The sequence below is a fragment of the Chelonoidis abingdonii genome, chromosome 3, assembly GCF_003597395.2.
Source record: "Chelonoidis abingdonii isolate Lonesome George chromosome 3, CheloAbing_2.0, whole genome shotgun sequence".
In the NCBI taxonomy this organism is placed as follows: Eukaryota; Metazoa; Chordata; order Testudines; family Testudinidae; genus Chelonoidis; species Chelonoidis abingdonii.
Window position 1 is genome coordinate 161,394,362 of NC_133771.1, and position 14,427 is coordinate 161,408,788.

The window sequence follows — 14,427 nt, forward strand, 5'->3', positions numbered from 1 at the left end:
CTGCTAGAACAGGGCCTCATCCTCCCTGATTGAACTAACCTCGTTATCTCTAGCTTGCTTGCTAGCATATATATACCTGCCCCTGGAAATTTCCACTACATGCATCCGACGAAGTGGATATTCACCCACGAAAGCTCATGCTCCAAAACATCTGTTAGTCTATAAGGTGCCACAGGATTCTCTGCTGCTTTTACAGATCCAGACGAACACGGCTACCCCTCTGATATCTGAAATCATAAGGGTTAGAAATTAATGTTTCCTATTAAAGAAAGTTTAGATTCTGCATGGTCTGTAAACAAATATATTTGATAAGACAAATATCTGATATACAGTTAGTGGATAGCTCCTAAAGAACAGAAATATATACAAGACTCAGACATCTATGAAGATCCCTGAATAATCACATTCCCAACGGAATGTTAAAATATACATATATGTGAATTTTCAGACTTCCATAACAAGCTGGTGTCCAGTGATAAGTGGTTGAAAAAGCATGAGGATAGTATTATTATTAATTTATTTGTATTACTGTAGCACCTAAGAGCTCTAGTGATGGACCAGAATCCCGCTTTGCTAGGGGCTAAATGAAATACAGTACTGTGAAAACCATGGGCCAGATCTTCCATTTAAATCAATGAAGCTATGCTGCTTTATACCAGTTTAGGATGTGGCTCATATTTTTTGGTCTCCTACTAGTAAAACAGTTCGAATCCTAAGCTTCTGAAACTCATTAAAAATGAGACTGTCCATTTTAATGGTAGGAAAATTCAGACCAATAGCAATGTCAGTTAAGAAGTTAGAAGAGGCAGAAGACAAAATAATCTTCACAATAGAATCTTGGTTGCGACCTTAACTGTGGAGTCGTGACCAGCATCTGCCATGTTGATATCTGCATGTTTGATTTTTCCATACAGCTAACTCCCTGCCAGCAAACACTCTGGATTCTCCAGAGGGGGAGGAGGAGTCTGAAAGTGGGGAAGCCTTGGAGATGAGACCCTTCTCTTACCCGGAGCAAGGGCTGGTTGATGCTCTCAAGTGGCTCAATAGCAATGACTGGTAGGGAAACGCTCCATCCTCAATTCCTTCCTTCCCCTCAACATAAAGATGTGTGAGTGTTTGCCTCCTCCAGAGCTATGCTCAGTCTCTCTCAGGATCAGAGGCTTGGAGGGAACTAAGTGAAGCCAATCTTCACAGTGCGATTGCTTTCTAGTAGATATGAACCAGGGAAAGCTCTACAGCCTGGTTCTCCTGCCCAGGCTGTAATGCTGCTGTGGCTAACAGCAGATTAACATCATTCATTAACCTTCTCCTTTGGCCCTTTGTGTAGCCACAAATAGCAGTTACAGAGAAGAGATAAAATTATAGGATAATCAGAAGATACTCCAGCTAGAAGCCTGTGTTTCCTATGTATCATATCCCTGCCTTGACTCCCAGCCAAAGGAGATGGAGGCCACTTCAGCAGTCATAAAGGCCGACGTAGGGTTGGCCCTACAATTTGCAGGGCCTCAAGCTGCTGGGGGAGATGGGATTGAGTCGTCATGCTGGAAGCATAGGGGAGAGAACTGGGCCTCTTTCCCTTAGCCTTGCTACTGGTGTGTGTGTGTATGTGTTCATTTCAAAAACTGCATCCTCCCCTAGCTCTGCAAATTATAGATCTGTGAGTGGGGCCCAAGCAATCAGGTGCATTCCTTGTGATTAAAGCAAACTCTAGGATTCAATGCATACTGAGAAGGGAATTGCTCTGCCTGTAGTCTCTCTAAGGTAGGAATTTTGGGGAGAGGGGCATGGGGTGTGAGGAGTAATTTATTAGGAAGCCAGGATCCTCAGAATAAGAACTTTCCTCACTGCCTAACAGGGGCACAAACAACGATATGTAACTGATGATCACACTATACTGAAATTAGGCATAGAGGGGGAAGAGAACATTCATGGATTCAGAAACTATGGAGCCATTTCTGATCTCAGTTACAGCAGTGTAAATCCAGAGTGAATCCATTCGGTTCGGCGGAATTACCCCAGATTAACGGTTAACTGAGGTCAAAATCTGCCACCCTGAATATAAACACAGTTATTTGATTTTATTTTAAATCCCTTTACTTTAAAAATTTCCCTCTCTCATCTGGTTCTCTTTCCTTCTCCTCTTTACTCCTCCCCTACTTTCTTTCTCTTTTCTTTAACAACTCCTCCCTACCCCACACAGGAAAAAATGAAGGCTTTCTCTATTTAGTTAAATCCATGTACCCCAGTTCTGCGGCGACTGTCAGAGGAGGCTGTGCTTCTTGTCATTCAGCAATAGGTGGCACTGTTAATTCAGTCAGCTGAGTCCTGAAACAAAGGGTTACAGAAGAAAAATGCAAGTTGTCTCCTGAGTCTAAAGGGAGATGGAAAATCCATAGTCTGCCATGAAAATCTTCAGTTTTCTCAAGGATTGAGTCTATCATGTGGAACTAGTAAATCGATCATACACCTTCCTCCAGCTTAGGTCACTGAGGAATTGCACACACAGGCTACTGAAAGCAATCTTTTTCTTAGCGGTTTAAAAAACAAATAGGGAGTTTCTCGAAAATCCAGCACCTTTGCTTTCGGTGTCCCACTTGTGTGGGTTCCAGGGTCTATCCCCAGGTTGCAGGTGTGTGAAACTTTGTTTAGCACAGTGCTGTGCAAGACCAATGATTTGTCTCTTCTCTGTCTGTCTGTTTTGTAATTGCCTCTCAGGCCACTGAAGGAGAAAGGACTTTTCAGCATCAAATGCCTGGCTACCTGCCATTCAGAAGTTCTCCTTTGTCAGCTTCATGATGTTTCCTTGGCAGTTACCAGAGAGGTAAGAATTTGTATTAAATGTATGTCTACACAGGGTACAGAATAAGTGTGTGTGTGTGTGTGTGTTTTATCTTTATTTAGATATTTGCAGGGGACTGGACTAGATGACCTCTTGAGGTCTCTTCCAGTTCTAGGATTTGCACTGTGTCTATCTCTAGCTATTTTTATATTTACATCTTTAGATCTCTGTCTGATATCTGCATCTATATATACAACATCTATCTATCTATCTCTTTCTATCCCTACAGCTGAATGCAGTCTCTCTCTCTCTCTCTCTCTCTCTCTCTCGGCACCTTATAGACCAGGGGTAGGCAACCTGTGGCACACGTGCTAAAGGCAGCACGCGAGCTGATTTTCAGTGGCACTCGCACTGCCCAGGTCCTGGCCACTGGTCTGGGGAGCTCTGCATTTTAATTTAATTTTAAATGAAGCTTCTTAAACATTTTAAAAATCTTATTTACTTTACATTCAACAATAGTTTAGTTATATATTATAGACTTAGAAAGAGACCATCTAAAAACATTAAAATGTATTACTGGAACACGAAACCTTAGAGTGAATAAATGAAGACTCGGCACACCACTTCTGAAAGGTTGCCAACCCGTGTTATAGACTAACAGATGTATTGGAGCATAAGCTTTCGTGAGTGTCTGATGAAGTGGGTATTCACCCACAAAAGCTTATGTTACAATACATCTGTTAGTCTATAAGGTGCCACAGGACTCTTTGTTGCTTTTTACAGATCCAGACTAACACGGCTACCCCTCTGATACTCTCTCTCTGTTGCCTCTTTGAGTTAGGTATTACAGTTATGCATTGTACAAATGGGGAAACTGAGGCACAGAAAAGCTGATTTGCCTAAACCAGACTGCATCATTATCAGACAGGATTAAACTCTGGAGTTTTGGCTCCCAGGTTTATGCTCGACTCACTAGACCACGTTTCTCTCTCTCTCGCACTCTCTCTCACTCTCAGAGGTCCTTGCTGACCTTTTCTCCCTCTTCCTTCCAGTGCCTGTTTTTAGTGCCTTGCTCCATAGAAATGTTTCCCCTGCTGCTTCAGATACAAATATCTCCTTGCATATCCAGAGTTCTGGAGCTTGTGTGTTGGACTCCATGAGCCAGACAGCACTGGGATTCCAGGGCAGTCATCCATGACTGCTCTGAACATCTTTATTTTTATTTGATCAGTTAATTGAGAGATTTTATTGTGCCCATGTTAGACTTGTCAACGAGTTAAAAGCAGCTGCAAGTTCCAATTCAGCACTTGTTTGAGGCCTGCACAGCTGATTGTGCTAAGCACACTAAACCTTCTTCCATCTGCAACAAACAGTGAGAGTTGGCTCACTTCTGTAAACTCCGATCTCCATCTTCTGCCTGCAATACAAATATCTAGCAGGCTTGAATAATAAGGTTAGAGGTTTACAGAGCTCATAAGTCACTGTGTTCAGATCTGCAGGATTCAGATCACCGCTACCCCCTTTGAAATTCAGGGATGTGGGGGGCAGATGTTCAGATTGTACTTTGCAGCTCAGGCTCTTTTCTGATTCTTACCTCACTGTTCTCTTTAGGAAGAGGTATCTTTTTCTCTTCCTTGCAGAAGCTCACATGCAGATACATGGGTTCATCTTTCATTTCACTCTTGTCCCAGATTTTGCTTTCACAGTCCAGGAATTGCATTTTCTGGGACTTGCATTGAACTCTTTGTAGCAGGCATGGCCAAACTTCTGGACCCTCTGAGCTGCATACAACAATCTTCAGAAATTTGAAAGCTGGGGCATGCCTGCTGGGTCTCAGAGCTTCAGCCCTGCAGGAGGCACCTGCCCAGGCTTGGGGTTTCAGCCCCGCTCCTGCTGAAGCCCCGAGCCCTGTCACGTGTGCCCTGTGGGGCTGAAGCCCCAGCAGATGCCTTCCATGGGGCTGAAGCCTGAGATCCCCCTCCTCCCCACTGGGTAGAAGCTAGAGGTGTATGAGGGGCACACATGGGGATCCCGTTCCTCCCCCCCAAGTTTTTGCCAGGGTTTGCTGGCCTCGTTCGGTCACGTGGTGCCGCTGGGGCCCCTCCCTGAACGGCAGTTGCTGGAGCTGGCAAGCTGGATCTGTGCGTTGGGTAAAGGCAGCAGCAAACAGCTAGGACCTGCAGGGAGAACTGCTGCTTTTGCTGCTGCCTCTCCCTAAGAAGCTAAAGCCAGAGGCCCTGCCCTGCAACTCCCAACTGTTTGCCACTGCCTAACCATGCAGAGCTAACACCTGGGAGCTGAAGGGACAAGGCCATTGAGGGAAAGAAGGGGTGTGTGCCTCGGGGCTGTAACTCAGGCTGTTGCGGGGAGGGGCAAACCTTTAAATTGTGCCCACCCACTCTCAGCTGGCACCAGTTGTGTTTGCCAGAAGCCCTTAGCCCCATCACAGGGCAGAAGCCCTGAGCTCCCCCCACCCCAAGTCTGGTAGGTGGAGAATGGGGAGGGGCGCTCTAGCTGTCGCACTTTTACTATAAAAGAGTCACATACAGCTCACGAGCCAGAGTTTGGCCACTCCTGCTTTATAGTAATAACATAGGATATGAAGATGGCTAGAACCATTGGACCATCCCCTGCTTTTAGGCAGCACTAATCTATCTTTTAAAAACAATGCTGTGAACTCTCACCTGCTGATCCATTCCAGACTATGGGATAGGGCTTTGTCATTAGGGCCCAATCCACAGTAATGCTGAGTACCTGGATGCCCACTGATTTCAGAGGGAATTAAGGGTGCTCAGCATCTTGCAGGATCAGATCTTTACAAAGCGCATTCCTCCAAAGTGCTTTACCAATCCTAATGAATCCTCAAAACAAGACAGAGGGAAAAAGGGGTGGAGAGAGGGAGGAATTATTTTCTCTGTTATGCAGATGGAGAAACCAAAGCAGAGATGTTAAGGGCTCAATACTTCCCCCTGTTGTTTCTTACTCCACAAGCAGTCCCACTGAATCAGGCCTTAAGTGATTTGCTCAAGCCTACAGAAGGAGCTAGTGTCAGAGCCAGGGGTAGTTCTGTGCTTCCAGTCATATGCTTAGACCAATAGACTATATTTCACCTTTGATGTGATATAAAACTCTGTTTTCCCCTGGGCCCCTACATATATGCAGGTAGATCGTTTATCTAAGCTGACTCCTGTATCCTACTCATAACTCTTCCTCCTCCAGGTTAGCAACCTCCGCTCAAAGGTGTCTCGCTTTGCTATCAGCGTCCTTGGCGAGCTCTTCAGGACCATGAAGAAGCACATGGACCCAGAGGTTGAGGAGATTGCCCGGGTCCTGCTCCACAAGACAGGAGATTCCAGCGAATTCATTCAGAAAGCAGCTGATCGATCCCTGGGCATCATGGTGGGGAGTGTGACTCCCATGCGAGCAATGGCTGCCCTCATGGCCGGTGGAGTAAAGTATGTGACTCTTCCCTTGTCTGACCTCTGCAATCTGATTACTTGCTTTGTGGGGAACAAGAGAGTGGTAGAGAAGAAGGAATTCCCTTTGCTCTGGGGTATTTCACTGCCACTACACATTTACACCTCCCATTATCATAAGGTCAAGACATTATGATGACCTCCCTTCTAGCACAGTCCATCAACATTGCCCAGATGCTGTGGTGATGGGGATGTGATAGATAGATCAGTGCAGAGTCCTGTGATGTGCTCCCTCCACTCTCCAGGTGATGGGACCACAGCAATCTTGGTGTGTGGCCAAAACCAAGTCTCTTGCTTAATGACCACAGAGCACTAATCACGGGGTCACTGGGACAAACCACACATCATCAGGGCATTATTAACAAGAGGAGCAGGGACCAGTCATATGTATGGTTAAAGTGTACCCACAGGAGAAACTGCATGGTTTGGCAGGGACTTGCCACACTGGGTCAATTCCTGAGGGTCTTTCATCATTGCCTTTAAAAACATCACTTTCAGTTCAAAATGCACAGCTGAGCATCACCAAAATGCCAGATTCAGTTCAGTGCAGCAGATCCTCTGGGTCTTGAGATGCAGACTTTTGTGGGAACCACTAAGCTGTCACTACTTCTAAGTGATGATTCCATACCTAGCGCTTTCAAACAGGTACTATTCATTCCAGTAAATGAAGGTCTGGCTAAAACTGTTGGTGAGATACATGTCTGTATACATTCTGCAGCCCTGAAAACATTAAAACAGCAAATGCTCTGGTCATATCTAGGCAGAGGCTGTGTTGGTGAATATACTAGAGCACTGTCCCTCATTGTGGTTTTAGGTCTCTGACCATTCAGTGGGCTGCTGGATATGACACAAGTTGGTGAACTAAGTCCAAATGCTAGTGCACCAATATCTGTGTCAAAGGCATAGTTGCCCCTCCTATCCCTGTCTGGGTTGTTAATCTCAGCAGGAACCTCAAGATCCAAATGTGCCATGGAGACTGAATTCCCCTCTCATCCTTGTACGTGGTCCTCTGTAACATGGTGGTTCTGTGTGTATGAATGGATACTGTGATCACTAATAGCAGGGTCCACAGAGAGGCTAAGAGACCTGCTACTACCAACAATTAAGGAGCTCTCTCTTGATCAAGTGGCAGAGGCCTGTGGTTTTGGAGATGAAGGACCATATAGACGTGCTGTTTTGATATCTTGTCTTCAGCCATCGTAACCCCCCTGTTCGAAAGTGCGCCGCTGAACACTTACTGACTGTCATGGAACAGATTGGGGCTGAGAAACTTCTGTCAGGCACCAGAGACAACACAGAACTACTGGTCCAGACTCTGGTGAAGCTTGCTCAAGATTGCAATCAAGACACTAGGTAATGATGTCCCTTTCCCCTCGCAGATGCAGAAGCCTTTTGTGATCAGTAGCTGGCAAAAAACAAACCATGACAATGCAAATGAATGTAAAACAAGCATAAGGAAAACATAATGTAAAATGAGCATAAGGAAAGCATGCTTCCAGTGTGCATACTGTTGGCTGAGAAAAGGTGCAGGATCCATCTCTTATGGGTTATCGGGCAATAAAGATCCATTCAAGCATTTACATTGCATGAGACATCCTTTAGTCTCCAATCAGTTTCCTTTGGCTCCAATATGCATATATGACTTCCTTGGGTATCTTTTGGGTGTTATATAAAACTGAATCCTTGGCCATTTATGGTCATTGAAAAACCCCGGAGCATTTCTGGTAAGATTAGGGGTGTTAGCACCCACTATCCTTGTCAAATTCTGGTGGTATTGGATCAGTGCATTCTGCTCCCTAAGCTCCCCTTGCAGTTTCAATTGGCTCTGATAGTTATCACTTTCCACCCTAAACTATTGTGTGCTGTTGAACAGTTGCCATGTTCCACCACAGAGATAGCTGCTCTTTGATAGTGGATGAAAACAACTCTGCAATAATTTGTTAAAGTAGGTTAGAAGCTTGCAAAATGGAAGTCTTTTTAAGGAAGTAAATTGTTATGACCGTTACACATCCTCATCAAAGAAAAAATAGATTCCTTAATTATTTAATAGATCTCCATAGAGTGAGAGGATATTTCCTCATTGCTCTGCTGCTCCATGGCCTATTGTATGCAGCAGGCCACATTGTATAGTGATGCCAGTTTGAGGTAAATCTTAGTCTTTATTTATCTCTCTTTTGAGGGGATAAAAGTCCTTACAAAGTGCCACTAGCTTGTATTGAACATGGAGAGCATAAAATTTCAGTTTCTTTTTGTAATCCCTACCTGCCTCCTGGAAAAATAAAATGGTGATATTTTGAGAGAAAATGTTCCTTCATTAATTTCTCCCCCTTCCCATGCTAGGTTTTATGGCCGGAAGATGCTGAATGTGCTGATGCCTCATCCGAAATTCGATGGATATTTGAAACAGTCTCTCCCATCACATAACTTGCGGAATGTTATGGCAACAATAAAGCAGAAAGTAAGGGCTTATTAGGAGATATATCTTCTGTTTACATGTACTGAGAGAGCCTATACATGATCATGCACAACCTACCTTCCCCCCCCCCCCCGCCACTGGCTCTTCTGGGTCATGGAAATGAACTGCAGATCCTGACCCAGTTTATCAGTTGGCAGTGAGGGAGGTAAAATAGGTGGAATTATGGACACAAATAAGAAAGGAAAGTAGAAGAAAATGGTCGTCTTCATACACAGAAAGAAAAAGAGGGCAGGGGTGGGAGTAGTTCTCTTGAAAGTTTCAAACCTTTTTTTAATAGATAGGGGAAGAGATGTCCCTGGAAGATTTCCTAAAATAAGAGAGATGTGTCGCTGTCTTAATCGGAGCACATACCTACTCCAATCAGAAAATACTACCTCTGCACTCATGTGATGTGGAACTAGAAAGTGTTCCAAGAATCCCTACAGCAAGTAGGAAATCACCCTGATGAGCATGGGCTTTCTAGAGAAGAACATGGGTTTGTTGAGGAGCTGGAAGAATGCCCCAGGTGGAATTCTCCCAGTATTCTCTAGGCCAAAGAATTTTACCTTTAGAACGACTAGGGGAGTCCAGCTGTTCCCAGAGTTATCTGCTCTGCAACAGGCACCAGTTTGTGGCTGCAGTGGTTTTGCACGTGACCAGATCTAGCTGATTGTCATAGGGTTTTATACTGCTGCCCATCACTATAGCATCTGAATGCCTCAGATTGATTAGGATGGCAATAGCAAAGTGGATTTCAGGGCATCTCTGGCTCTTCTCCCTGTTTGGGCTATAAAATTCTCTGCTTTCCCATCTGAAGAACACGGATCCTGGCTCTAAGCTGTGTTTTACACTGTCATAAGAAATCATTTCCCATCTTCTCTCGCTTTTTATAGATGCATTTTTTATATATATATATATATATATAGGGGATGGAAGACAATGTATCTGAACCTCCTTCTGCCAAAGGCCGCAGGGAGTCTAGGAACAGCAGCTTGACTACCTCCCAGGACAGTCTGCCTTCCAGTGAAGGGTACTGAACATTTCTTTGTTACTATTTTATTATCTTTGAGGATATGCATGATGGAGTTTTCAGCCTTATTCCTCAATAAACTATCTCTAGGCTAGTCTGAATTTTTTGTAGCTGTGTAAAAGGATCAGATCCAAAGAGAACATTACTGAGTCAGGTGTCTGCTGCTAGTCCAGTGGCAATGCCACACCTGCTGTGCTGGGGATCAGAGTTCAAGATAGGAACTTGGTCCTTTTTGCTCCCAGGACTGGCAGTGGAGCCACCAGTGTCTTTTCTCTTTTGATAACACAGTGGATTTGTTCCATTGTTTTCAGTGGTAGCAAGAAGAAAGAGAGCATAAGCCTCACCATTGTGTTTAGAATTTTTCCCAGGTATGTGCTGGAATTAATGAGCCCCACTTACAAGCGACTAGTCCTCAACCTATTGAAATCAATGGGACTCTTTCCATTAACTCAGTGGACTTTGGATCAAACCCTAAGAGAGAAGTGGTCTGAGCACAAGACTGGGAGCCAGCACTTGGCAGCTATTCCCAGCTTTGCTACTGATTCCTCTGGGTGACCTTGGGTAGATCACTTTAACCCCCTGTGCTTCAGTTTCCTAATTATAAACTGGAGATAATGTTAACTAGATGTTGCTTCCTGTAATTATACTAAGCTCTGAGGCTGAGTTATTAGAGCAGGCTCGCACTGTAACCAAGTGAGCAGGAAGCACCCCGAGTCTGTGTTTGTCATTGTTATACTGAAAACGTTGTTACCCAAAGGTGACTTTGAGTTTTTCTGTCCCAACACCAGGTCCAGATCAGACACCCTAGCACCAACACAGCCGGTGGTTCGTCGCTCATCTCTCCGTAGTGTGGAAGCGATGGAGCAGCTCAAGGAGCTGAACAAACTCCTGATGGCCAAGGAGTTTCAGACACGAATGGAGGGAGTGACGCTCCTGGTGGAGCATTGCAGGAACAACCCCCAGTTGGTCTCCGCAAACATCATCCAGGTCTCAAGAGCCTTTTCTTGTTCCCTTTCCCCATGTACCCTGCTCAGGCTGCCCCCCACACAATCAATTGCAGTTACCTTCACCCTCCATCCAATTAATTCAGGCCAGGCTGGCACACCCTTATTCAATACAGTTAATTCAAGCCTGGCCCTACCTTTCTGCAAGATTCCACTGCTGCTGTCCCCAAGAAGGTCTTTGCAGCTGCTGCTGCTTATGGCCCTGCTGTTTCTGCCTTCTTCTCCCCTCCAAAGAACAGTGAGAGGGAGCCCAGCTGCCCAGAACTGCTCACTGTTTTCCAGGAGTGAAGTGGGGAGGTTGGAAGGAGTAGGCTGGGCTGCTACATTTTTCATAAGAGAGGGCTGGGAGATGGGTATGGAACCTCCAAGCCCTGAAGAGCGCAGCTCCAGCTTTGTGCTCCCCCTTTCTCTTCTGTGGATAATGTAGTGGCTCAGCCCGATCACTTCCTCCTCACCTCTCCTCTATCTGAAAAAAACTGTCAGCTCTTGGGCTCCCATACTGGGACCCTCTCTCTGCCTTGTGAAGGTAAGGGCAGAGGACTCAGAGCTGGAAGAGAAAGGTCTCCTCTCCTCTTCTCCCACCCCCACCGTCGCAGGGAGCTGCTGCTTTTCCCTGTCCCAGAATATGGTGGCAGTGGGACAGGGAGTCAGAGTCTGTTCTAATGAGGAGTGCATGATGCATTACACCTGAGAGGCCTGCCTGTTAGAGAGACTGATCAGACCCTGAACCAGTTCTCAGAGCCCTGCACTCCACCGACCCCAGGTTTTGGGAGGGTTGGGTAAAACAAGACTTGGATCAGAACCAGCCCTAGTTTGGCAAAGCCAGAGCTACGCCCAGTTTGCCTCACCTGTCTTCCCAAACTCTGTTATTAACTGGTAATTGTGATTCTTCTACCCAAGCACTGAAATGACTCAAAAGGAAAGTAAATGTGGGGACCTTAAAGAGATTGGCTGCTCCCTTCAGTAAAAGAATTTCTGAACTTTATTGAGGAAGGATAATATGTATTTTTATCCCTTCCAGCCAACCCCTCACCCCCAAATCCCCTTTCCCTAACACATTGGAAAATGAGAAGCTATTAAAGAAGCTAGAAGCTGCAAACAGTACTGTACATAGTGCTCACTATTGTGAGCAGCACATGGAAGTCCGTGAGACTTCTCACAGTAGTAAGTACTGACCTGGTATGAAGTGTTGGCAGGATCTGGCCCATTTTCTGTGCTTGCTGGAAGCCTCTATTTCTACATTCCCTGCCAGCCCCAACAGTGCTATACATCCTGATTTTGCTTTTTTATTTTTGAACAGATTTTTGATGCTTTTGCCCTCAGACTTCAGGACTCCAACAAGAAAGTGAACCAGCACGCGCTAGAGTCAGCTGCCTCCATAATCCCTATCCTCAAAGATGGCTTACACCCGGTCGTGGTCTCCATGGTGACGGTTGTCACTGATAACTTGAACTCTAAGAATTCTGGGATTTATACTGCAGCAGTGAGGGTGCTGGACACAATGATCGCTAACCTAGGTAATATTTACTTCCTGTTTCTACCGTGGGTATCCCATCGTATAATACCTGCACAATTGCTGTTGCTCCGTCTTGGAGTCAGTAAGCCACTTCTGGGCCTCAGATCAAAAATTTCAAAGTAGTCCCTTATTTACCTCACTTGGCTGTTGAACTCCACTCTGGTTTGAGGGAATGGCCAGCAGCTGTGTGGGTGTCCCTTAGCCTAGCAGCTTAAGCGTCCTGACTGAATTCTAAATGGCTCTGTAGATGGATGCTGTTTTTCACCAAAAACATGTGTCTGGCTGCATTTCAGTGATTCTTCTCTCTACTGTTTATGTTCTTAACCATACTCACGCTCACAGTCATAAACCATGCTCACAACCATAGCATCTGAGCTCTTTCCAGAAGTGCATGAAATAATGTGACTAACATCTGTCATGTCTGGTTCTTTCCTTCTCCTCAGTGAGAGATTGTGTAGGGATTTTTATTTTTACACCTCTACCTTGATATAACGCTGTTCTCAGGAGCCAAAAAATCTTACCGCGTTATAGGTGAAACCGCCTTATACTGAATTTGCTTTGATCCACCAAAGTGCGCAGCCCCGCCACTACTTTACTGTATTATATCCAAATTTATGTTATATTGGGTCTCGTTATATCGCGGTAGCTATGTATTTCATGTAATATATTACATGTCTGCTGTGCTATGTCTATATTACCTCAGGCAAGATCAGAGAAGTATGCTTTGTGCTTGGAGTGGGAGATGGTGTGGTTTGTGGTGTTTCTTAGTTTTTGCAGGACTTTGTTCCACTGTCTTGGAGCAGCTCCTGGGGAAGTTCTGTTGCCTATATTGATGAGCTTTACCCTTGCAGTGGACAGTTCAGCTGTACCTGAGGGTGGGAGTCCTAGAGTGGGGTCCTACTCCCAGAATTTTATATGATCTTTTAAGATGTCCTGGACCCAAACCACTGGGTGCCTTAAAGATCAGGACTGAGCTCTAGAATTTGACATGTTACTGTATTTTGCAGCAAGCCAGCGCAGTAAGCAGAGATCAGATGATGGATGCCTGGCACAGATTGTGCCTGATCCTGCATGCATGTACAAGAATAGGGTGGAGTGGAACTGCCTTTAGCCCCTCTTTTGTGCACCTGTGGAGGGACCAAGCACAACCCCCTTCTTCAAATGCAAAGACTAGGGGTCTCTAGTGTAATCAGGGGTGCTAGAAACCCCAAATGGGATGGGCAGGAAGTGAGGCCATGACACAAGCCCCGTTCCCACTAGTTAGTTAAGCTGGCCTATTGCAGAGGGTGCAGAGTGCACCTTGCACTCTTCCAGAGTTGCCCTAGCATTCCCAGTGATATTGCACCTGCCTCACTTTCATTTCTTTTAGGTGCTCCTTCTGGGGTGGTACACCTTCACACTGCCCCTTAGAACACTCTCAAACCCACAACAGGCCCTACAGCTTGGAAAGTGCGGTGAGATCCCTCTACATGAATAAAGCCCTCACCCTATATATATGTAAATTGGTGTCATATTGTTCTACATATTAACCTTTGAGACTCATTGTCTTGCACTATTCCTCTCTCAACTGATCTCAGATGCGCAGCCAGTATGTACATCTTAGACAAACAAACATCCATCTCATGCTGTCTCCCACCCACCACAGCTCTCAATCCATCATGGTCCTAATTTTGGGATGAAAACCCACAATGAAGGAGGAACAAAAGGAAAAACAGTAATATGGATCAATGTTTTAAAATGCTGTGAGATTAACTTTTCCCTCTCTCAGCTAATATTTTCTCTCATCTTAGTTTCATGAGTAATTGTTTCCTGATATTAATTATTCACAACAATAAATGTGGGCATGGAGGTCTGGATATCTGTTGGAGATGAGATATGGAGTTTTTGCCTCTAGGACTGTCATAGTATAATTCCTCGATTTGAACCTTAGAGTTCAAATGTGAGGTACTAGGATGAAGTCCTCTAAGCTTAATCTCCAGCTTAGATCTGATAGGCTGCCACCAGGTCAGGAATTGATAGGGCCTGACCCCCCTTTCCTCTCTCTGGTGTCCCCTCCTCCCCAGGCTTGCCTCTTGGTCTAGCCTGTGAGTACCAAGAAACCTGTTTCTCTGCTTCCCAAGAGATAAGCGTTCTATTCCCTCAGGACAATTGAGATGCAAAATACCAA

General features: G+C 45.2%; 1 protein-coding gene across 1 annotated transcript in view; it reads left to right on the plus strand.

Annotated features, from left to right (window-relative positions):
- The window catches only part of TOGARAM2 (TOG array regulator of axonemal microtubules 2), a 63,808-nt gene that overhangs the window by 28,657 nt on the left and 20,724 nt on the right, over positions 1 to 14,427 (plus strand). The window contains exons 11-18 of the mRNA XM_032774844.2: positions 915 to 1,056; positions 2,716 to 2,821; positions 5,999 to 6,234; positions 7,450 to 7,608; positions 8,596 to 8,713; positions 9,637 to 9,740; positions 10,529 to 10,727; positions 12,045 to 12,261. Coding sequence (XP_032630735.1) covers positions 915 to 1,056; positions 2,716 to 2,821; positions 5,999 to 6,234; positions 7,450 to 7,608; positions 8,596 to 8,713; positions 9,637 to 9,740; positions 10,529 to 10,727; positions 12,045 to 12,261 — 1,281 coding nt within the window. The remainder of the gene's footprint in view (positions 1 to 914; positions 1,057 to 2,715; positions 2,822 to 5,998; positions 6,235 to 7,449; positions 7,609 to 8,595; positions 8,714 to 9,636; positions 9,741 to 10,528; positions 10,728 to 12,044; positions 12,262 to 14,427) is intronic.